The 26,078-nt window shown below is 32.5% G+C and overlaps 1 protein-coding gene across 2 annotated transcripts; it reads left to right on the top strand.

Annotated features, from left to right (window-relative positions):
• The first annotated feature begins 3,223 nt into the window (after positions 1–3,223).
• LOC120080266 (uncharacterized WD repeat-containing protein C17D11.16-like) lies at positions 3,224–11,635 on the top strand. 2 transcript variants are annotated; one of them, XM_039034883.1, is made up of 19 exons: positions 3,224–3,437; positions 3,521–3,579; positions 3,662–3,726; positions 5,133–5,402; positions 5,718–5,914; positions 6,814–6,893; positions 6,975–7,070; positions 7,171–7,294; positions 7,735–7,793; positions 7,880–7,951; positions 8,135–8,205; positions 8,300–8,396; positions 9,113–9,187; positions 9,715–9,813; positions 9,957–10,100; positions 10,216–10,245; positions 10,347–10,409; positions 10,500–10,577; positions 11,240–11,635. In XM_039034883.1, exons 4-19 carry the CDS (start codon positions 5,278–5,280, stop codon positions 11,303–11,305), a joined length of 1,476 nt encoding a protein of 491 aa, XP_038890811.1. In that variant the 5' UTR covers positions 3,224–3,437; positions 3,521–3,579; positions 3,662–3,726; positions 5,133–5,277; the 3' UTR covers positions 11,306–11,635. The 2 variants fall into 2 exon arrangements, with proteins under 2 accessions (XP_038890811.1, XP_038890812.1); XM_039034884.1 differs by lacking the exons at positions 3,521–3,579; positions 3,662–3,726.
• Positions 11,636–26,078: the final 14,443 nt, after the last annotated feature.

The raw sequence follows: 26,078 nt of genomic DNA, 5'->3' as shown, positions 1-26,078 counted from the left end.
CTATAATATTTAATTACCATTAATTTGGTCAAGAAATCATTAACTACCTTTATGTTTTTTCGTAAATGAAACCCTTTATTTTAAACCCTATAACTCCGCCCCAATTAGTCCGTCTCAGGGAAGAATATAATTGTTGCAATTGGCTATAACAATCTTATCTATTAAACTTATAACAATTATAAAACTCAATGAAACAACTAAAACCTATAAGCATGCTTCTAATGACATACATGAAATATAACAATTATATTTTCTAAGCAATGTCATGCTTCAAGCATTTTCATTTTCATTACATAACATAATACTTATATTATAAAGTTATGAAAAAATAAACACATATCCATCATCCAAACTATATAATATAACAATTATAATAAAGTATGATGTATGGACATTTTATAAATGCATGCAACTATATAATATAATACTTATGTTAAATATGATGCATGATAATATGTTTATCTTATGGTAGGATTTTGAACAACATGGCATATATTATGTAATATAATAAAATAATCATACATCACATGAAAATTATTTCAATAGCCAAAATTGGACCAAAATTGGCACTCCTAACAAATTAATTAAATTAAATAACTCTTATATTAATTCAATTAATTAAAAAGCAATAAAATTACATAAAATACATAAAATTTCCAAAATTGCTCCAAAAACTGACAGTGGACCTCGAACCCATGACCTCCAACATGCGACTAATGTCTCGAAGGTCGCTACACTCGGCTGGAGCGTTGCAACGCTAGTCTCAAATTAAACCAGCGTTGTGACGCTGGGCTAAAAAAATTCTGAGCATAACAACGTTCAGCTAGAGCGTAACGACGCTTGCCTTTCTATGCTTCAGTGTAAAGGGTAGCTTAACTATGCTCTCCCATTACGCTTTAGCACAAAATGCAATTTCGACACTTTTCTTTCGCACGTTCTTACTTCAAATGGTACCAAACTCCTCTGTAACTCTTGTAAATTGAACGACACAGATTTACATACAAGATAGCATAATTAAAAAGACCAAAAACACCGGGACCATACAACTTTAAATGATTTATAGCGGTAAATCTAAGTGCTAATTTTGTAAACATCCAATCATTGGTAGCACTGGAAATGTGTTATCTTATTCTACCTAACTCGGGGTTGTTTAGCTACTTAATTTGGTTAAATTGATTATTTTGTAGGACTTGAGTGTACAAGCAGTCGAATTAAGCATTCGAGACAAAAGGCGTTAAAATGATGAAGTTAGAAACCAAATTGAACAAATGAAGAAGGAATGAAGAATTTTGCCTTGTCGAGCATCGCAACACTCCTTCTATGCTTAAGTCCAATGCTAGCTCAATTCTGGAAGACATAATCCTTGGATGCAGGGCAGTGTTGCAACGCTCCAAAGTTGTCATGTCATCGTCGCACCATTTGCTCAACGCCCCAGAATAGCATTGGAATCGTCGCAGATGTGAAGTAAATATCATATACTAACAACACAAGCATTCGTACATACTGTTTACAAACTACAGGACACGAGACTTTAGGGCATCAACCCCAACAGTTTTGAGTTAAGTTTTATGACGAATCAAATATGGCCTTTATGCTTCTTTTAAGTTTAATCAAAAGAACTTCTTGAATTTTGCAATTCATGAATTGAGTTGCATACCAAGAATATTCAAGTTGGATTTCATCCTATCTTGATCATCATATCTTACGGAGTGTTTGAATCTTGGGCTAGGGAACTTGTTATTTGTCTCAAGAGCTTTGATCTTAAGGCAATCTATATCTAACCTAATCTTTAGAGATGAGAGATTGAAAATAATTAGACACCATTATAGGTGCACTTTACATGCATTTTTTTATTCCAATTTTTAGAATCCTCAGATCATTCAGGAAATTCAAATAGTAGTATACGGATAAGATTTTTAGCTATTGTCGATGAGGGTAAGACAATATATTTTCTAACTAGAGAAGTAAATGCTTGAGTTTGAGAAGTTTCCAGTCGGCCTGTAAAACTCACTCGGATAAGATTTAGGGGTTTTAATTTTGAGAATTAGGGATTCTCATTCCAAAAAAGTATATAATGCTAATACACTAGAGTTTTCGTATCAATACTCAAAATAAACAATGAAATATAATAGGCAAAATCAAATAAGACATATCATCATATAAAAATGACATCAGTATAACGTACATATCATAACATCGGAGGTACATTATACAAACAATATAAACTATGGTATATATATGATAACAATGTGTAATAAGAATATACTTAAAATAATAATGGAAATATAATAGACAAAATCAAATAAGACAAACCATCATAAAAATTTGGCATGCAAGCGGTACCTAATTAGTATTGCATACATATCAAAATATCTAGAATAGATATTATATTCAATATAGACAAAGGTATACTTGTGCTAACAATGAGTAAAAAGACAAAAAAATCATTGAATATATTACATAAAAACTAAATAATACTCAAAACAAACAATGAAATATATTACATAATATAAAAAATCAAACATAATGTATTAGAAACTATTAAACACAATACGCAAATTATTGTGTTTCAAACATATCCATCGACTTGAAAAATGCCACCAAAACCCTCCGAAATTACAAAGAGAATTTGAAAAAGAAGAAATTATCAAAAAGAGGAAATACACGAAAAAAACAGTACAATAAAACCATTAATAAACAAAAGAAAACAAACCTGGAATACAAGAGCTTCGTGAAAAATGAAAATGAAAAACGAAGAAGACGACACTAGAAAGAAAAACAGGCTATCGTGAAACCAAATAGTTAAAAACATTAGAGAAGCTTGATATGTAAAATGGAAAATAAAATCTCATTAATCGCAAATAAGAATAATATCTCAATTAATTAATACTCTATAATAAATGCATATTATTTTTTTCAGAAAAAATTCGTAAATATGGAAAGAATTTTCAAATAAATAACACACAGTCACCACTTCAAGGGTTATTTTTGTTGAAAATTTCATTAAATCTTATATCCGAAAATATAAAAAAAAATATTTAAAAAAAATAAAATTTGAAAATGGATTCAATCAGATTTAAGTTTGAGCCGGGATTGTTTGTTGGGCTGCAAGTGAGCTAGATTGGGGAAAATTGTAACTTGGTCACATTAGGGTTTGTTTTAAAATAATAATAAAAAATATTAATTTTGCGGTTGCTGGAAAATAGGTTCCTCTCTNAAATAGGTTCCTCTCTTTCACCCGACTTTCGCAGCCACCGTTTCTCGCGCGGTGCCGTTTTTCTCTCCCTTGTTCCGTCCGTCGCAGCTCAGACCCGCCAGCGTCGCCGCCCAGTTCCGCCAGCCGCTATCGTCTGTCTTGCAGTCGCCGGCCCCGTCACACCTCAGTCGGCCGTTCATCCTCGGGCAGCAGCAGTGAGTGAGTTGAGCGATTCTTGTCGGTAAGTTAAGTCTTGGCCTCTCGATTCCTCCTGCGGATGCTGGCAATTAGTTTTAATTCCGAATTTGTGTGGTTTTCTCTTAGGTTCGAATCCTAATCCTGGTTGGTGGCGTTTAGAAGATTGGGACCTATAAAACGTTTAGGTATTCTTTGGGTTTAAGAGTGATGTTACAGCATGGGTTTAGGCCTGAACTTGTATTTTAAATGCTTTTTTCTTTTTTCTAGGATTTAACCCAAAGGTTTTGTGAGAGGAAGAAGTTTGGTTGTAGTTTTGGAACCTAAATTTTGAGGTAAGGGACTTACTGTTATTGGTTTTTATAAGAACGTTTAGCATGTGATTGCTATGAGAATGCTTATGACGTGACTTCTATAGGAACGTCCAATGTGGGTTTTCTATGTGAACACTAGTATGCTATTTTCTATGTGAATGCTTGGTATGTGACTTTTATGGGAACGTTTAGTAGTATCAAGTATTATTCATGCTGTGAAATCTGTTTAAAGATATATTATATGTTGTTTTACTTTTACATATAAAAGGTTATGCCGCAGAAATTATGAATGGAATGTTACATTGCGAAAGCCTATACCATAGAAAGCACGTACATGAGATTATGCTATGGTAAGACATGTTACAAATAGTTATATTTGTATGGTGGTATGCATGACATTAGATTGTTCTTGCTGAAAGGCTATAACACTAGCTTATTTTGATGGGACTATACGTTGTGGGACCACCTGTATGTTTGGATGTTCTCATTTAGACTTGTTGACTAGTTTCTCTCCTATCTCTTGTATGATTTTTTTTTAAACTGCACGAAAGAGGTGCATGTTTAGGGACCCTGGTATATGAACTTGATGTAAAAGGGTTGGTATGTATGAAAGTGATGCATGCTTAGAGAGGCATAGGGTGTATGAAAGAGATGCACACCCAATGGGTTTTGTGTGCATGAAAGAGATGTGTACAAAACTATGCATAAGAAAGAGGTGCACAACTGAGATAGAATAAGAGAAGGAGTGGAAACTAGAGAAAGAAAGTTTAGATCTCACCACAGTTTAACCCTAACCCTACATGATGATCGTGTACGTATATGTCCTGATCCCAACAGTGTGTTTTGTGTGCGTGAAAGAGATGTATACAAAACTATGTGTACGAAAGAGGTGCACAACTGAGATAGAATAAGAGGAGTGGAAACTAGAGAAAGAAAGTTCAGATCTCACCACAGTTTAACCCTACGTGATGATCATGTACGTATATGTCCTGATCCCAACAATGGGGTCTCTTACTGAGTACTTTGAATACTCACCCCTTTCTCTAAATGTTTATTTCAGGTAGGACATAATAACTTAGGCAGACGACAAAGCTTGTTTGAAAGCCATGGAAGATAACTTAGTTCTTAGATTCCGCTTGAACTTATATTGCATTTGATTTATATTTCCCTCTAAAAGATTGTTAAGATGTTTGTTAAAGTTATTTCTCTTGTTTTCTTAGAATGCTTTCGATTTTAAAGTTATGGGATCCCAGATTGAAAAGTTGATTTTGTTTACCCTGGATTATTATTATTATTATTATTATTTTAAATTTATTGATGACTTAGAGATTAAACAAATGTCAAAAGGTTGCTTAACTCGTCTTTAGGTGTCAGTATGTATGAGGGTTCAACCCTTTATGTGTTTTATAGAAATCGGGTCTTTACAGGTTTTCGGTGTAGGAGACGGAATCCAAGGTGGGTTTCATTGCTGAAGGCTACTACTGCCGTTGGGTTTCTTTTGCCTTCACCCATTTCTTTTCTTCAGTTTACTTTCCCCTGAACCTTCATACCAAATCCCACGTATAATAGAAAATGATATCTGCGGTTTCATGGGTTCCTAAAGGGGTCTGTAAGCCTCTTCCAGACCTGGCTGATCCTCCCTCCAAGGAGACTATTGATGAACTCCTCAAGAGCAAGCATGTCGTTGATGATTCCAGGTGACAGAAAATTTTGATTAATTTTACTTCTATTTTATCTATATCTTTTCACTGACCAGTATCTTTATCTGTAAGGAGGGTCAATTTAGGTTTTTGTTTGGACGCTTTAGTCTTCATCTTTACTGTTTTTTGGATTAGATTCAGTTGTATCAGAATGTAGTATTGATAATTATACAAATATAATAGATGAAGAAGGCGAAGACTTTCAGTTTCAGGAAATGTGTTTTGTGGTAGTGCCTGATGATTATGCATATTTTCTTTGCATATGTTAATTCCACGTCTTCATATTTGAAAGCTATGATTTGGTCTCTGCAGTAAACATAGCGATGATGAGGCAGATGAAGGAGATATGGATGTTGAAGACGCCAATGATGAAGAGATTGCCAATGCACTAGCTGTGGCACAAGCACTTGGGAAATCTTCTGAAACCACAAAGTCAGATACCAAATATGATGATATTGCTGAAGGTTTGAAGGAACTCGACATGGACAATTATGATGATGAAGATGATGGTATTCTCATCCTCCTGCCCCCCTGATTTAACTTCCCCTTTGCTCTTTTATGTTATTAATTTTTGTTAATTTTTATATTGAGACAATTATGAGTGGTCATGTTTTTATAATTTACATCCTCCAAGTGGTATGGTAAAGAACAGAACTCTCTCCTTTATAAAAATTTATGGAGGGGTCATATCCCCAAGAAGATTCAGTTCTTTCTATGGGAGGTTAGCCACAAAGTATTAACACGGCTGAAAGTCTCATAAAAAAGGCCCCATGGATGGTGTCTGCTCCGAGTTGGTGTGTCCTTTGTCGTCCGAGTGATGAAACCATTGTGCACATCCTGGTTTTTTGTGACTATGGTCAATCATTTTGGAGGAGAATATTATCTTGCTTCAACTAGTGTGTGGTTTTCCCAAACTACCCTCTCACCCTCTTGAATATGCTTCTGATTGGCCATATTTTTAAGAATGAGAAGGAAACTATGTGGAACTTCATTGTCCAAGGTTTCTTTTGTCTCATTTAGAATAAAAGGAATCATCGTATTTTCGATGATAGAGAAATGGATTTCGCTCATTTTTTAGATCATCTTCTGTACACATCTATGTCATGCTCATGGTGTAAATTAACTTCCTCTTTTTGTGATTACAATCTTACTGCTCTTACATTGGAATAGCATTATGTAACCTTTCATGGTACAATTGCCCTTTTGTAATTTCATACTACCAATGAAATTTATGATTGAATGTTTCTCATAAAAAAAGGTTTTTGTAAGCTACTACCATAACACTGCAACTGGATTATGAATCTATGGCACTTCTTAACTAATTTGACCTTCCATCACTTCACTGCAATTTATCTTTCATTGGGTGTATTACCGAGGCTATTCGTTATTGTGGTTTGGTTTGCTTTAGAGATTGAGTTATTTACCTCTGGAGCTGGAGATGCTTACTACCCAACCAATGACATGGACCCATATCTCAAGGACAATGATGTAAGTTATTTATTGAACATTGGTATTTGTACGATTTAGTTCACTATGTTGTTACTCGTGATGTCTTTCTTTACTTTATAGGATGATGACTCTGAAGATATCGAGGATGAGACCATCAAACCGACGGATGCAGTCATAATTTGTGCATGTAGTGAAGATAACGTCAGTGCTCTCCAGGCATGTGGTACACTAGAACTAATACCTATTTCGTCCTCAAATCAATCCCTATTTAGAAAAGGATAATGATAGGCGAAATTGAAGAAAAAATTGTTTGCAGGTGTGGATATGTGAAGGATATGATGCAGGTGATCCAAACATCTATATTCACCGTGATATAATTATTCCAGCATTTCCTCTTTGCACAGCTTGGCTAGATTGTCCTCTGAAGGGTGGAGAAAGAGGTATTGTGTTTTCATTGATTCTTTTCAGTGTGATGTTTTCGTTAATTCTGCTTATAGTTTACTGAATGGAAAATCAAATGGAATTTCATTCTAAATCAAATCTCTGGCCCTTGATCTGAAAATTTAGTATGTTCTCATCACTTCTGCTTATAGTTTAGTGAATGGAAAAACAAATGGACACTTGTTCTAACTTCTAAATCAAATCTTTGGCACTTGATTTTGAAATGTAGATAAGTGAGTTTTGAAGAGTAGTACTGACCTGCTTGGTTGGGGAACTGAAATTCTCATTGATTATATAGTTTTTTCTTTGAGGGTTAATTCAGAATGTGAATATAATTATATATGTGGGAGGCTTTTTTTGATTATTGCCACCAGTAACAACCTTAATTTTACACATGATTCAGCCATTTTTATTGACTACTTTATCCACTTGGTGCCAGGGAACTTTATTGCAGTTGGTTCGATGGAACCTTCAATCGAGATATGGGACCTTGACATTGTATGCTAATGTGAATTTTTATGTGACTGATGTTACATCTTCAAACAAGCATGCCATATTAAGTCTCATTTTTTATGTTTGTCTAGATCGACGAGGTGCAACCATGTGTGGTGTTAGGTGGAATTGTTGAGAAGAAGAAGAAAAAGAAGGGAAAGAAAGTAAGCTGTTTGTTTTCTCATTAAGGCTCTTTCAAATTTCTCATTTCAATCATTTCCTCTGAATTTGTTGACCCACTTCCTTCCTGGTATTATTTGTTTTCAAATCTTGGTTGCATAAGCTTAAAATTTCCAGTTCTTTTAAGCCTTTTCTAATTTTTCAAACTCCATATCTTGTTTTGCTAGACATCAGTTACATACAAGGAGAACAGCCACACGGATTCGGTACTTGGACTTGCTTGGAACAAGGAATATAGGTCTGTTTAGCATTATTTGGTTACTGTGTTAGTTGTTTCAAGAAAATGTTTTAGTGCATTATGATTCACTGTTAATTTTCCCCATAACAAACAGGAATATACTTGCTAGTGCAAGTGCTGATAAGCAAGTCAAAATTTGGGACGTATCTACTGGACAATGTAATATAACTATGCAGCATCATACAGACAAGGTAAGAATTTCGGTTATATTCATACATTAAATAGTGTACTAAAGGTCTAAATTGGTTTCTTAAACTGTTTTCTATCCCAAGGAAGATGAGTGGTTCAAATTGTTTTCAAGTATTCATCTTAGCTTATTTTTCTGTATTCGAAGCTTACATGAACAACAAATGCTGACTTGTATACTCATATGCTCAATTTGCACGACATAGTGCACATGCATCTTGGTTCTTATCAAAACACAGGAAAACGATGGCTCTCTTCATTTTCTTCTATTCAATAATCTTTTTCTGGTTTTTATTCCATTTATAAATTAATCCTAATGGCCGATTGGATAAGTCTCAACTTGAAGTTGAAGTTAAATTTATGATAGGAGTATCACATCCAATGTTTAAAAAGACTTGTGAGACTTACGCCTTGAGGCTTGTCAGGCTTTGAGACTTATGCCTTCTTTGAACTATAAGAGGCTCACGCCTCTGTGAAAATGCACTAAAAAGCTCGAAGGGTTTTTGGAATTTCCTCTCAGAACTGATCCATTACAAGTTTTATCCGTTTCTACTGTGTTGTATTCTTTCATTATATTAATGTTAACTCGGAAGAGTTTCATGATGGGGGTTGTTTATCTTGTGAAATTCCTAGCTATATGCGTTTACTAATATATATAAATCTGTAACTTCTCAAATTGGTGCCATTTGTGATGTTCTGTTGATTATATTTTACTTTCCAGGTTCAGGCTGTTGCATGGAACCATCATTCGTCACAAGTCCTCCTTAGTGGATCTTTTGATCATTCTGTAGTTTTGGTAATACGAGATGTTTCTACTGTGTTTTTTGCACTCTCTTGTGGGATTACAATGATGCTGTTTAACTTATTTTTCTTCCGACACCAGTTGATTTTCATGTTTAACTTCTTTAGTTTTAGGTTAAAATATCATTTTGATCCTTGTACTTTGGGTGTTATTCAATTTTAATCTTTGTTCTTAAGTTTTGTTCCATTTTAATTGCTTTATTTTCAAATTTCTAAATGCGGTCTCTTAGTTTTTATTGCGATTCGTAAAATAAATATAATAATTTCCATTATGAATAAGATAAGATGTGACTATCTTTCCATTATTTATAAAGTAAAGGTTAACAAAGACTAAATTACAAAAAAGTTGTTGAGAATAATTTTAGGATTTATTGAAAGGACAAGACTAAATTTGAACCTTTGGAAGTAGAAAAGTAAAATAAAACAAGTCTCTTAGTGCAAGGTCCAAACTCTTTCAACCTTGGTTTTATGGTATCTCATCATAGCTTGAACTTTCTGGTTTTATGTTTTTATGTAATTCAGAAAGATGGGAGAAATCCTTCCCATTCGGGCTACAAGTGGCAAGTTACAGCAGATGTGGAGAGCTTGGTGTGGGATCCGCATACAGAGCACATGTTTGTGGTGTGTATTTTTGCTTGCACAGATCTGGCTTTGAAGATTCCTTTTCCTGGCTTCACAATTCACTCGTTGATTTAAATTTCTTTAGTTTGTTCCTATCAACTATTATTTTATTCATTGAGTTCGGTTTGTGAAATTTTGTGCAGGTGAGTCTAGAGGATGGTACAGTGAAAGGTTTTGACATCCGGAATGCCACTACAGAGACTAGTTCTGAATCTAAAGCAAGTTTTACTCTCCATGCGCATGAGAAAGCTGTGTGCTCAGTTTCTTACAATCCCTCGGCACCTAATGTACTTGCTGTTCTTTTCTTCTGTTTCTTGCTCAACTTTTCCCCCTCCTCTCCGTTCCGTTGTGTTGCCAGCTTTGTCTGGTTACTAACTTCTGTTTGTCTGTATACTTCTCCAGCTACTTGCTACTGGATCTACTGATAAAATGGTACCTTCATAATCCCTTTTTATTGCGCTTGTATGCTTTGGAGATGATATTAGAAAAAAAGGTATTTGTTTTGTTTGCCATTGACTCAATCTCTTGTGCAGGTTAAATTATGGGACTTGTCCAATAATGAACCTTCATGTGTGGCATCCACGAATCTTAAAGTAGTAAGTAATATGATTTCGGTGGTTAAGTTATACATGTAGCATCAACTTCTAAGTTCTAACAATCATTTGGTTATGTTGTAACCATTCCAGGGAGCTGTGTTTTCGGTTGCCTTCTCAGAAGATTGTCCCTTTTTGCTGGCCATTGGAGGCTCCAAGGGAAAATTGGAGGTGAGAATATAATGTTAGATGTATATTCATTAATTTCATTGAAAGTGGTTTCTGCAATATTTATCCTTTAGTGAATATCTTTCGTTGTTGAGAATTGTACTTCTCTTACCAGGGTTTTCATCTTTGCTAGGGGTAAATATTTGAATTCTTAGCCCTTCTTTGCTTCGATTCGTTTAAAAAATAAAAAAAATTTGAATTCTTAGCTAAATTTTAAGAACATAAACAATTTTTTTAAAAATTATTATTTTTAGTTTTGAAAATTTTAATCATTTGATTTTTTTGCAAATAAAGCGTTTTTCCTCTCAATTTTGTAAGGTGGTTTTCATCTTTCTTAAGTTAAAAAAGTCGAATTTTTAACCCAATTCTAAAAACAAAAACAATTTTTTAAGAACAATTTTTTTAGTTTTCAAAATTTGGTTTGGTTTTTTTTTTTTTTGAAAAAGTTTAAATAAAGTAGATAACAAAGTAAAGAAACTTAGAGATAGAAGGGGTATTTATAGGCTTGATTTTTAAGAATAAAAAATAAAAAACTAAATGGTTACTAAGCGGGGCCTAAATAGTTATCAAATAGGACGTGAATGGTTATTAAATGAGATCTAAATGTTCATCAAACGAGGCATTGGTAATTGTAAGTGGTTATTGAAAAATGATTGTTTTTGCAGGTGTGGGATACATTAACTGATGCTGCAGTGTCTCGGAAGTTCGGAAATTACAGGCGGAGATCTTAAATTGTTAAACTATTGAGTTATGATAATTATAGATGAAAAATGTTTGGTTGTGTAGGTAGTTAATTTTGGTGTCCTTTTTTCATCATCTTTCTTTTTTTTCTTTTTCTTTTTCTTTTTCTTTTTCTTCTTTTATTTTTTTGTTTTTTTTTGACAAATTTAGGCTTTGTCCTTCAAATTTTGGTAACTGTTTTGAATTTGTCACATTTCAATTCCCTGCATTTTCTTGTGGCAGGGCATACCTAAACTTGCTGTGCTGAGTATGTATATTATCTCTTACCTCCGCCCACAAAGAAATGTTTTATTATAAAAAATAGTTAATGAATTCTTAGAGCTCTTGATTAATACCCATATTTCTTTTCAGTTGTCTTAAAAAACATGGGTGAGTAGTGTCATTGATCAAGCCATTTTGTAATCTCTGGTTAAAAACATTAGAAAGGGAAAAAGGAAAAAGAAAAAAAAATCATATAAAGAAATTGAATTCCTTACAGAGACCAAATTTTAATTAAAAAAAAATTAGGATAATTGTTTTAAATGAAAATGTTTTTAAATATAGTAAAATGTCATTGTCTATTGGTGATAGATCGTGATAGACATTTATTAGGAGGTAATAGGCTGTAATAATTATAAATAAGTCGGTTTAATTTTTTATTAAATGTAAAAACCGTAAAAAAAAAAATAATTTTGTAAAGGAAATTGAATTAGAAAACCCTTCTAACTCTGACTTTTGCTTCTTTGTAATCTTAATCTGTTTAATGTTGGGTAAATATGTCAAGGGATTTTTTTTTTTTAAATAATATTTGTAATGTTTTTATCCTTCATCTAATTTCTATTATGCATATTTCTAAATATTCGTTATCTTCTTCTCCATCCGATTTTTTTTTGGGCGTATGTGAGTAAAATATTGAAGTTTATGATTTGAAGTAAAAGGACACATTTTTTTTATTCTACAAGCATATTCATGGAATGACCTTATACATTTTCGATTTATTTGTGTAAATTTGTTTCATATGTTTTATAAATTAGATATTTGAAAAAAAAAAAAAATAGATGAAGGGGATTTCTACTGCTGTTAGTCATCTTGAAGCAGAAAGGAGTTTTTCATAAAATTGATTTTGTTTTGTTATGACTATGTAAAATATATATTTGTTGGTACTTTTGATATCTGAGTAAATATATAATGTGATGTCTATTTGATCTTTTTATTAGGTTAATGCTTGTTTGATTCATGTTGCTAATGTTAGTCACACATGTAAAACAATGTAATTTAAATTGTATCAAATTGTTATGACCAAAAAGTATTTTTACCTATATTTAGTATAATATGTTCTTATATTCTTAACCATGGGATCTAATAATTATCTATTTAATTTTAATAAGAGAATTTTTTTTCATTAATTTTATATTATATTTTTTTCTGTCAATAATATGTAAATGGAGAATTTCAATCTCGAATCTCTCGATCATGAGTACATACTTTATGTAAGTTGAATTATGATTAACTGAACATTTTTATTTTAGTTTACTTGTATAGTTATACATCAACATTTATACTTCATTATTTTATCATTTCACATTTCTCATATTTAATTTCTATAATAATTGAACTTCTAAGAACTTAAAAGATTTAGCACGAAAATTATTTCTCCTTTTAATCTCCATTTGTAGGTTGGTTTAGTGGTCAACAAAGATCGACATAAATGACAATGATTTGAGAGAAAAATAACTTCTAGTATATTTGGCGTGTGAAGTTGGATTGAGTTGAGTTGGTAACCTGTGCTGATAATAACTATTTATATTTAGGGTGAAGAGTTGAACAGAGTTAATAATTGTCTTAAGGTGCAAAATTGAGTTGAATTGGTTTAGGATGTCTATATTTGGAATAAAGGGTTGAGTTGAGTTGAATTATGGATAATTGGTGCAATTTTTTGTAATTTAAAAAATATGTATTTTATGATTTTTTTTGGTTTTCTTGTTTTTGTTGTTACGTTGTTATTAATTTTTTGTTCCACCATTCTGCTATACACATACTTTCCCTTGTAACACTAATTCGAGATGTGAACTTAATACTTAAAAGTATATTTTACAATTTCTTGCATGTAACTATTGCACTTGATATAGAAAAAAACTATCAATTATATATTCAACAACCCTTACAAAATACTTTAAGGTTCTTCGAACGTTTGAGTTGAACATAAACAAAAGTTATGGTTGTCATCAATGTTCTATTTACATGTTAAAAAAAATGTATATATAAACATGGCCAACAATGAACCGATTTTATGAATAAAAAAATTATTGTTCATTAAGATAGTTAAGCTAGTCAGTCCTGCTACCAAGTAAACATAAACAATGTCTCTTCCTAAACTATGGTGGGACTATTAAGAAGCCGTCAATCTTCTGGATGTCTGTGACAAGTAGGTCTATAAGGATGACTCGGTCATCCTCACACAATCTTTTAATGTCAAATTACTATAAATAATGACTATTGAACACTTTAAACTAATAATTTCAAATTTGTATTTAAAAATGCTTTCACCAGCTGAGCTTTTTTGTTTTTGTTTTTTTTTTTCCCTTTTAGTATATGATCGATCTAATTGGTTGTTAGAGTTAGTCATTGGGATGAATGTTGACTTGGTGGTTGGACTTGGCCACTCGAGGTGATCGTCGGATTTGGTCGCTAGAGGTGGATGTTGCTAGAGTTGATCATTAAATGTGGTCTTCACTAGAGTTGTCGTTTGAGGTGGCCAACGTTTGTGTTGGTTATCAAAGGTGGTTGTTATTGAAGTTGATCATTTGAGGTGGTCTTCATCCGAGTTGTCGTCAAAGGTGTGGTTGTCAGAGTATGAATTGATCGCCTGAGTTGGCTGCGTGAAGGTGATTTGTCGGAATTAGTCGCTAGAGTATGTCGTCGGATTGTGGTAGGGGTAGTTGTTAGTGATGAGTGACGAGTGGAGTCATTGAAAACATTGAAGGGAGGGAGAGTTGGATTGAGTTGGGGTGAGTTTTTTAAAGTAACAAACTCAACTCTATCAACATTTAAAATTGATAGACCAAACATCGAGTCAATAATTTTTACAACTCAACTCGACTCATAATGGTGAGTCAAATACCTCTTTCGAGTCAATATTCATAGTAGTCAAGATCATGTGTGTAGACTCATGAGTATAGTTGAAGCGTGTGCACATCGGTCATTACACTCAAATAAAAATATATATTAAAAACACATTTTTGAAAAAAGGGCTTTAATTTCTTGTCCTCCCTTCCTCATGTCATCTTTTTCTTCCCCTCATCTTCTTTTTTGAAAAGTTCAACATTAAAAATAAAATAAAATAAGCAAGATGACAGAAAAAACCAGCTGCCTCACCTTATAAGTTAATCAAGTCCAAAGGGATGAAATACCTAGTATCCTCCACAAACCTCACATGCACCCAATCATATTGTGCCACACAATTTCAAAAGCTCTATGACATGGCACCATCTCAGCCGTTGATGTTCAATCATGAATTGATTTTGACTTGTTGACTAAGATGGGACCCAGTTCACAACATCCAAACCCCATCCCACGTGGCTTCCCATGGTAGGGTTGGTGAGGGCACCCCATCCACATCCATCTTTTTGTTCTCTTTGTAATAACAAATTAAAAGTCCTTGAGTGAGTGGGAAGTCTAAGTTTTCATTTTCATTCCAAACAAGAGAAGAATTTTAGATAAACATGATATCTTCTTTTCTTTTATTTCTTTTTGTTTTTTTTCCTCATGGGAGGAAATTAAAAAAAAAAAAAGATTGAACAAAAAAAGAAAAAAAAGAATAAATGAACTTGGTGATGTAATTTCCATTTCTAATAATTATACATTCCTTAAATGGATAAACACCTTGGTAGTATATATATGAAAGTTGAATTGTTTTGTTTAATCATTCTATTAATTTCCTTTTCTATAACTTTTGAAAGCTGGGTTTGTTCACTATAATCCATTTAATAATGTTTCTTTTGTAGAATTCTTTATTTTTAAAAATTAAGTGTGACTTGCTATTTTTTTTTTTTAATTATGGTTAGATTAAACTATATGTTAATTTCTTTTTATCAATTTTTATTAAAGTATGAAGATAATCAAAGTCTTATTCATTGAGTTTTGCTCGAATTTGATTATTTAAGCATTGAATGATCTAAAGTATTCCTAATTGAAAGAAGACTTTAAAATATATACTAAACAAACTATTCTAATACTCTCATGAATTGAACTTTTAGTGAATGTTTGACCCATAATTTTAATATATAAATATTAATTTAGAAATCATGAAGTTAGAAATCTTGATTGTGCATTAGCTAGTTTGGATTATTTAAAGGAAATAAAGCTGGTGAATCATGTATTTAACTAGTTTATGTACATAAATTGTAACTATCGTCGTAGTTTATAAGATCAATAAACTCACAATGCTTAACTTAAAATATTCACAAATGCATGTACTCGATATATTCTTGATTTTTTTATTTAAAGTTATACCAATCCAATATGTAAATTAAATAAGTAAATATAATCTATTTGACCCATTTAATATTTGAAATAAATAAATGAATAAATAAATAATGAGGAAGAAACCAAAAAGGTAAATTTGAAAATGGTTGAAAAGAGTGTGAACACACCAAGGTCGCCATTGGAGGGATGACCTACAATAATAATTCAAGTTAAAAAAAAACGTAGAGAAAAATAAAATGAGGAGGGAAAAAAAGAGAAGAATTTAAAGAAAGAAAAGAACAGCCATATATATGTTCCCAATCATCGACACAAAATCCTTTTGAAAAATTGAAAGAAAGGCCACGCACGTGTGGCATTAAATGCAAAACCCCACATGAAATCGACATTGATAATAATAATAATAATAATATAGCTAGGTACCAAACAAATGAATAATAATAATTCAAAAAGTTCATCACCACCCAAGCCCTAGACTATGGCTAGGCTGGTTTCCTTTGGCCTCTTTCATTTACTACCATAGGATATGATTTAATGTGGCGAAACATCACCATAAATTATGTCAAAAATGTTTGAAAATATATGTGTAGAAAATATTGGGAGAGTTTGTTAGATTATATGATCATATCGTGTGTGTGACTAAAGTGTGATTGTATCAACTTGGACTCTTACTCAATTGGGATAAAACTTATACTATCAGCTTCAAGATAAGAGATTCGTTTCATGCTTCATCCCAATTTCCACATATAATATCTCAAGCTCAGGTACGTCAGTTTTATGTTTTCTTCAATCGTTAAGTCATTGCCAATTTGATTTGAGAGGAAACCACATGTGTATCTAAGATAGTATCAGAGAGGTATCTCTCCCAATAAGATGTGATATGTTGATGAATCAATGTGTGGAAACTGGTGAGCATATAACGCTCGAGTAGAGGAGGGGGGTACATGAATGAACCAAGATTACATCCAAATAAGAGGGATCTTGAGGATATGAAAGTATATGTTAAGAAAGCCTTAAGAGAATTGATAGTTACTATCTATACCAATGAGGTGTACCTTCTCTGATGACGAACTCAAAAGTTAAGTGTGCTTGGCTTGGATCAATTCTATGGTCAGGTTAACTTCTAAGAATTTTTCTAGGTAGGAAGCATGTGAGTGAGGACAAAACATGCCAAAAGGTCATGTGTTAGGTTTGTGAGGACGTAAGGATGGTAGAAATGTTGGAATTAATTTAATAGTTAATTCATACTTGGGTAACAAATTAAATAACAATTATATTTCGGCTATTTAATGGTCATATTGTGTGATATTGATTATGGACCAACTTTTCATATAGAAGTGTGACCTACTGAATAGAAGCGATTACATTGATCCTAGAAATTATGAGAACCCTAAGCTCAACTTATAATAAATACATGGTTATGGTCCCCAAAATGCTATGTTTCTCTAGCCTCCTATTCTCCCATTTAATAGCAAGATCTGTCCATTCTAAACTGAGTTGCATAATTAAAGCTGGCACAAACCACATCTCTTTGCAGGTTATGATCTAAATTTTAGATAATTCTAACTCTAGAGTTTTTAATTATCATTCATGCTTAGATCCTCTAACTTGATTATTCCTTACAATTATGTTAAAATGTTCTTGAGATTGAGTATTATGATTTTTATCCCATAGGAAAATATCGGCCATCAGGTGCCAAAATTTGGATTCTTAATCATGGCATTGGGCACTTCACCAAAACACTGTATTTTCCTTTTTTTTTTTTTTTTTATTATAAAAAAAACTATATTCAATAGGAACAGTTCATATGGCAATGTATGTGTATGTTGGGGTAATTAAAGAGTAAAGGTGATTCTTTAATTTTGGTGTATTTTGTTAAAATTAAAATAAAAACTATTTGGATGGGTTATATCGTATACATATAGTTAAGTTAGATAACACTCTAGAAAATACATGAGAGTGATAAAATTGTTGTGAAATTGAAGAGCACAATAGAACACAATTGACATGAAGAAAATATTATAATAATAATAATAATAATAATAATAATAATAATAATAATAAAATAAACAAACTCATAAATAACTAAATTAAACCTAACTAAAACTATAATTTTATGAAAATAGGAATAATAGAAATAGAAAATATGATTTTATGTAAATAGGAAATATATGAAATTTTCTTTTTATTCTCACGAATGTGCATAATTTTAAGATTCACCAAATGCCACTATTTATAGGCAAAATGACAAATAGGATGTGGACTTACATGGACACCAAACATGAATTATTACAAGCCACATGGACAACATGAAAAATAATACATGACTTTTAGGACACTAAACATTGGACATCTATTTTTATGATATTTATAATACTCCCCCTTAGATGCGCACACACACATATATATATGAAATATGTGTTGTTAAAACCTTATTAAGAAAAACCCAATGAGAAAAAAACCCTAGTGAAGGAAAAAAAGTAAATATTTCATATATACATACTCTTAAAGAACACAATACATTTACTCCCTCTCATGAAAACATCACTTAAGATCTCTAAGTCGTCGCATTCCAATGTTATGCACCAATTTTTCAAAAGTTGTGGTTGGTAAGCCTTTGTAAATAAGTTTGTCAGGTTATCCTTTGAACAAATTTGTTGTACAGTGATGTCACCATTTTCTTCAAGATCATGAGTGTAGAAAAGCTTCGGTGAAATATGCTTTATTCTATTTCCTTTAATATATCCTCCTCCTTTGATTTGGGCTATGCAAGCTGTGTTGTCTTCGTATAATATTATTGGAAGATTTTTATTAGAAGACAAGCCAGACGTTTCAGGAATGTGCTAAGTCATTGACCTTAGCCATACACATTCTTGACTAACCTCGTGAATTGTAAGAATTTCACCATGATTTGAGGAAGTGACCGTTATGGTCTATTTCACTGATCACCATAATATAACAGTTCCTCCACAAGTGAACAGATAATCTGTTTGAGATCTAGCTTTATGTGGATCAGATAAATATCTAGAATATGCATAACCAACTAGATCAAAATTTGATTTATTTGAATAAAAAAAAACTCATATCGATTGTTCCTCGGAGATAATGGAGTATATGCTTAATTCTGTTCCAATGTCTTTTTGTAGGAGAAGAACTATATCTAGCTAATATAAATACTGAAAATGCAATATCTGGTTTTGTACTATTAGCAAGATATATAAGTGCACCAATTGCACTAAGATATGGTACTTTAGGACCAAATTCTTCATTATCTTCTCAAGGTTGAAGTATATCTTTCTTTCTATCCAATGAATGGACTTCCATTGGAATATTTAATGGATGTGCTTTGTCCATATAAAATATTTTCAAAATTTTTCCTGTTTAAGCTGACTGATGAATAAATATTCCATTTGCTAAATGCTCAATTTGCAAACGAAAGTAAAATTTTATTTTTTTGAGATCTTTTCATCTTAAATTCTTTATCAAGATATTCTATTGCCTTTGAAAGCTCTTCATGAGTTTCGATTATATTCAACTCATTAACATATACAATTATAATAGCAAATCTTGATTGTGATTTCTTTATAAAAACACACGGACATATTGGATTTATTACTCAGGCGATTGTACCATGTTTGTCCTGATTTTTTTCAATCCATATAGTGATCTCTATAATTTTATTAAATACCATTCCCAAGAATTTGATGTATATATTTCAAGTACCTTAAATTCTTATAGAATTCTCATATAAATATCATTATCAAGAGATCCATATAAATATGTTGTGGTTACATCCATAAGTTGCATATCCAAACTTGCATACACAATCAAATCAATTAAATATCTTAGTGTAATTGCATCCACCACTGAAGAATATGTCTCCTCATAATTAATACTAGGTTTTTGTGAAAAACTCTGTGCAACTAGTCTTGCTTTGTATCTTGTGACCTCATTATTTTCATTTCTTTTTCTCACAAATACCCAATTGTATCCCACAGGTTTGACACCTTCTGTTGTTCAGATTACTGGTCCAGAAACCTGCCGTTTTGTAAGTGAGTTTAATTTTGCCTCGATTGTTTCTTTCCACTGAAGCCAATCTTTTCTATGTTGATATTCTTCAACAGATTTTGGTTCAAGGTCCTCATTTTCAGATATAATTTCAAGAGCAACATTATACACAAAAATATTGTGAATAATTACATTAGTTCGATTTCATCTTTTTCTTGTCATGAAATAGTTTATTGAAATTTCGTTATTATCTTTAGATATTTCACCTTTCTCACTAGTCATGTCAAGGATTTCCTCATGGGTATTTACATTCTCAACCAAGTATTTTTCACTATTAATTATTTTTCGTTTTCGAGGATTGTTGCCTTTAGAACCCACTGGTCTTCCACGTTTCTGCCATGTTCTAGACTTATTAGTGACAACTTATTGTGTTGGGATATTAATTTTTGATGGAACATTTGCAACTGGTATATGTGACTTAGTTACTTTCTTTGCATCTATAAATGCCTCTGGTAATTGATTTTCTATATTTTGCAAATGAATTATTTTCTGAACTTTAAGTTCACATTGATCTGTATGGGGATCTAAATGAGACAATAACGATGCATTTCATGTAATTTCTTTTTCCAAATTCTTAATTCCTCCCCTTAATGTTGAAAAAATTATCTCATTAAAATGATAAACAGTAAATTGTACAGTAAATACATCTTCTGTCAAGGGTTCAAGATATTTAATAATTGATGGAGAATCATATCCAACATATATTCCTAACCTCCTTTGAGGACCCATCTTAGTGCATTGTGATGGAGCAATTGGAACATATACTGCACACCCAAATATTCTTAGATGAGAAATATTTAGCTCATGACCATAAACTAATTGTAATGACGAGTAATTATGATAAGCTACTGGCCTAATGCGTACAAGTGACGTTGTGTCATACCCCCTCCTAGATTACCCTCTTAATTTGGAAGAGAATGTGATGGCAGTAGTTACCAACCCTTTATGGCACTTACTGCCTAACTGACTTCCTTAACCTGCTTAGAAAATCCTGGAAATACTATTTAACATTCTATAAGCATTTAGAACTTTAAACAACTTATACATCCTCCGGGGTTCAACAACAATATAATTACATTATACATACATAAACAAAGTTCAGTGGGTTCCAACACTAGATATTAGCCCCTAACATGAATACATATATGTACAAACATTTACTAGTAAACACCTAAAACTTCTCTTTTCCTTGATCTTTAACTGGAGTCTTTAAGTGGCAGAGCAATAGTGCAGTTAACTTTTGGGGAATTGACCACTACCTAGGGAGGAGAAAATATTTAAAACGAGTGAGCTACTAGCCCGGTGAATGACCAAATAATCATAAGCGTCATGCTTTAAATATAAAATTTACTAAGCAAACACGTACTTAAAACTTTAAAACATGAAACTGCTATTAAACATTAAACACCTGTATCCTTAGTTGAGAGAGAACCTTTTTGCTCAATCCCTCAACGGCCATCCTTGGTGTGGAGTAACCTCAACACTACTAACATCTACTCTACCTACGTGCACGTGGTATCATATCTTAGGTACTATGGCCTGGATACCTTCTCAATCTTACTTTCCTTCAGTATCGGGTTCATTATAAGACTTACTCATAAAACATGTATACATAAAGCATAGTAACAGAAAACGTATGCTTAAAGATTTTTAATACATAGCCATGAACTTCCAACGCATGCTTGTATCATAAAGTATATAAATACTTGAACATGCTTTCATAAACTTTCTTTTAAACCTAACATGCGTTAGTAGCCTTTTAAAACTTAGTTTGCTTGGTATTTATCATTTTAACATACTTTACATTAAAACTAGCATGAAAACTATTCTTTTGAATAAATCATGCGTTTACTGAATATTTTAAGAAACATTTAGTTTGTCACTCACACCCTGGGGCATTCTTCCTAGGGTTGATAGGCTTCTCCTATTTGTGTTAGCCCTGTGGAAATGATAAACATGCTTAGCTCATTCCATTGGTGTCCTTGTGAGACCATCTCTCATAAAGAAGCTTATTGTTTAATTAAAAACATCTCTTTCTAGCTTAATGCATACCTTCCTATACGTTCAACACTTAAGAAAATTCTTGGTTGCTAGGGCTAACAATGCGGCCATTAAACATCACCCATGTGCCAACACAAGTCCTAGGCGCTTCTATCGCACGCCTTCGCACACTCCGCACAACTCTTGTGTTCAACACCTCATGCGCCTTCTTGCACAACCTCATGCGCAAATTACCACACAACCTAACACATCCCCTAGCACGCAACTTAGCTCTTCGCGCACATGTCCGCAGCACCAACAGATGGTCGTTCAAGCTGCTTGCTTGCTCATCCTAAGCAGCTACTTGCTTATTCAAACCAAATTCCATATTCATCTTTGAGCTCAAATAACTTATTTTCCAGATCTTATCTTGGAAAAGTTCCTTCTACAAACTTGTTAAAAAAATTTCTTAACTTGCTTACATTAAAATTTGAGCTCTAAATTCCTCGTGATCTGGCAAAAAACCTTCAATTTTCATCGTTGGACCATATTTATCCGAGAACCTGATCTTCTTGAAGATTTCCTCATATTTCAACTTGAATCCTTAGAAGATTCCTTTCGACAGCCCTGAAGCTTTAACTACACTCAATATTCGTTCAAATGGATTTAGAATCACCTCAATAGCATGAGTAGTTTGCTCAAACTGACCCCTTGAACTGAGGCCCTCCTTTATATAGCCAATACTTCATTACTTCAACTTAAGGCCATTGTGCCAGCTAGCCCACTAAGTGGGATTAATTCCCTTAATCTCGACAGCTGCCCCACTATAGAGGGTGATTAAGCTGAGAACTTCCCTTAATTACCAACATATGGTTCCTTTTCTTTAGAACTTACCAACACAAGGTACATACGGACGCATGCTCTCAAGGCCAACGCACATACTCAATACATCGTGCGCCATCGCCTAGCTTTCCCTTGCTCTCAGCTCTTGCCTAGCGAACGTGCAATCACAACCATGCGTTTAAGTCCTCCTTGTTCTGCCATGCACATCCTTGCTCATCTAACCTCTCCTGAGGCTTGGCTAATGCGTAGCCCACAAACACATCAAGGCTCTCAACGTTAAGCTTCCACACTTAGCCAAATTTTTTCTTATCAAGTGTTTAAATGCCTTGCTACTTGAGAGCTTCATTTTCTATACTAAGAATTTTTTCCTCCTTCTTTAACCATTCGTAAGCTTTACCCTACAACATAACATTAATTCATACTTAACCTTAATTAACATACTTAAGTAGGAAAAATAGAGTTCGGGATTTATACACTGCATGCAAAATAGCATGTCCCCATACAGATGAAGGAAGCTTAACTCTCATAAGTAATGGTCTTGCAATTAATTGCAAATGTTTTATAAATGATTCTGCTAAATCATTTTGTGTATGAACATGAGCTACAAAACGTCCAACACTTATCCCAATTAACATACAATAATTTTCAAAAGCTTGGGATATAAATTCACCAGCATTATCAAGACGAATGGTCTTAATTGTATAATCAGGAAATTGTGCTCTTAAGTTAATTATTTGAGCAAGTAATCTTGCAAAATGAAAGATTTTGATTTGATAATAAGCACACATGTAACCATCTACTGGATGCATCTATTATACCATAAAATATCTAAATGGTCCACTTGGAGGGTTAATAGGTTCACATATATCAGCATGAATTCGTTCTAAAAATGCAAGTGATTCAGTCTCCACTTTAGCTAGTGATGGTCTAATTATTAATTTGTTTTGAGAGCAAGAATCATATGATAATTCATTAAATTGAATAATCTTCTTGTTCTTCAATTGGTGTCCATTTGAATTCTCAATAATTCTCCTCATCATTATAGATCTTGGATGACCCAATCGGTCATGCCAAATTGTAAATATGTCTGGATTCATGAACTTCAGGTTCATTGTTGCATATGTTTCAATTGCATGTATATAATTATGATACAATCCAGAAGATAAAGTAGACAACTTTCTCAATATACATTTTTCATTTGAGACAGTAGACATAATATATAGATATTCCACATTATTCTTACTATCAATCTCAATATGATAACCACTACGATGTATATATTCCAAACTTATAAGAAAGCAGACAACTTTCCCAATATAATCTTTCATTGACTAGAGAACAATGCATTATCAATTGTAAATTTTGTTCCTCAAGAAAAAATAATATTTACTTTTCCAAAACCTTTGATCAAGTTTGTAGAACCTGATATTGTATTTACTTTTGGTTTCAACATTGTCAATTTGGAAAAATATTTTTTATTTGAAAGTATTGTGTGTGTAATTGCACTGTCTACCAGACATAGATCTTCTTTGCTCATTTTTGAAACACCCAATATATGAAAATGATCCATGTTTCTCTATTAAAAGAAAATAATTATAATAAGAAAAACAACACTTAAAATATACAAAAGTTATTTAAAAGAAAAAACATGAAGATAGATAAAAGAAAACAACAACATTAAGTCTAGATATTCCCAAAATCAAATGAAACACTTGATGTTCCATCAACTGCGCCAATATTCTCTTCAGGAGATTCAAATAAGTCTGCCACATCTAAATTTGTCATATGAGATGGGTCAAACATATCATTATCCTGATATGCAAAATTTACTTCCACATTTTTCTCTTTTTCCTTCAGGGAAGCTTGATAGAGGTCAATTAAGTGTTTGACGGTACAACAGGTATGTGACCAATGCCCAGTCATTCCATATAAGAAGCATTTATTTTCAACACTTTTTGAACTCCTATCTTATGAAACTTTTCCTTTGTGATCATCATTTTATGTGGTTCTTTTGAAATCTGAATGATTAAAACGACCACTATGAAAATAATAATTATTTTTTCCTCTTCCACGGCCACGTCCTTGACCGCGACCATGATCTCGACCACAATTATTATTAAAATTCACAACATCCACTTCAAGGAATGGTATTGTTTCGGATGGTCGAAATTCATGATTTTTTATCAATAACTCGTTATTTTGTTTGGCCACGAGAAGACATGAAATTAATTCAGAATATTGTTTAAAATCTTTCTCTGGATATTGCTGCTGCAGGAGCATATTCAAGACATGAAATGTAGAAAACATATTCTCTAACATATTTTTTCTCTGCATAACAACAATTGTGAATGGATTTTAAATAATGCGGAATTGTAATAATTTATTGATTTAAAATCTTGTAGCCTCAAATGCATCAACTTATAATGGACTTTAGGAAAAATAACTATCTTTTGATGATCATACTTTTCTTTCAAATTTTCCACAAGATAAAGGCATCTTTTATTGCAAGATACTCCATTTTTAATCCCTCGTGAAGATGATGATGAAGAAAAATCATAGCTTTTGCTTTATCCTAGCTAGATGTATTTATTTCTTTAATTGTTTTTTCCAAGTTTATAACATCCAGGTGAATTTCAGCATGGAGCACCCTTGACAAATAATTGTTGCCATTAATGTCAATGGCTGCGAATTCTAATTTTGTAAGGCTTGTATGGTAACGCTATCACAAAATATTATATTTATATTACAAATTTAATATGTACTAAATATGAAAAATAAAATTTAATTTATTAATTATAATACAGAGAAAAAAATCGACCTACCTTCAGCGATGGAAGCAACAGGAGCTTGTGCTGATAATGTATTGTGAAATTGGACACCAAACATGAATTATTACAAGCCACATGGACAACATGAAAAATAATACATGGCTTTTAGGACACCAAGCATTGAGCATATATTTTTATGATATTTATAATAGTAATGTTTTTGTTTTGAAAATAGTTTCGATACTACTCTAGCTTTTTTCCCTTCATATTTTTTTCCTTAAAATTTGTGGAAGTATAAACTTGGTTTTGATATACTAATTCGAAACATCTTTTTAGGTATTAAGTAGCCATGGTATTAAAAAGTAGTTTATATATATAGTATTTTTAAAGTTATTTTGATGGAGGTTTTCCTAAAATAGATTTTAAATTGAAAAGAATTTAAAAAACAATTCTAATGGACCGTTTGTTTCGTGGGCATCCTACATTCCCATAAAATGGGTATCTGGATTACCGCGTTTGTTTTGCGGTATTGTAAGATGCCCTGACATCTGAAGATTTTCGTGCATCTAGGATGCCCGAATGGAGGGTATCTGGAGAGTTTTGGATGCCCTCCTGAAAGATGGATTTTCCAGATTCTCGAGTT

The sequence above is a fragment of the Benincasa hispida genome, chromosome 6 (genome assembly GCF_009727055.1).
Source record: "Benincasa hispida cultivar B227 chromosome 6, ASM972705v1, whole genome shotgun sequence".
NCBI classification, from domain to species: Eukaryota; Viridiplantae; Streptophyta; class Magnoliopsida; order Cucurbitales; family Cucurbitaceae; genus Benincasa; species Benincasa hispida.
Note: the sequence above shows the minus strand (reverse complement) of the source record. Positions and strands in the feature narration are given on the sequence as shown.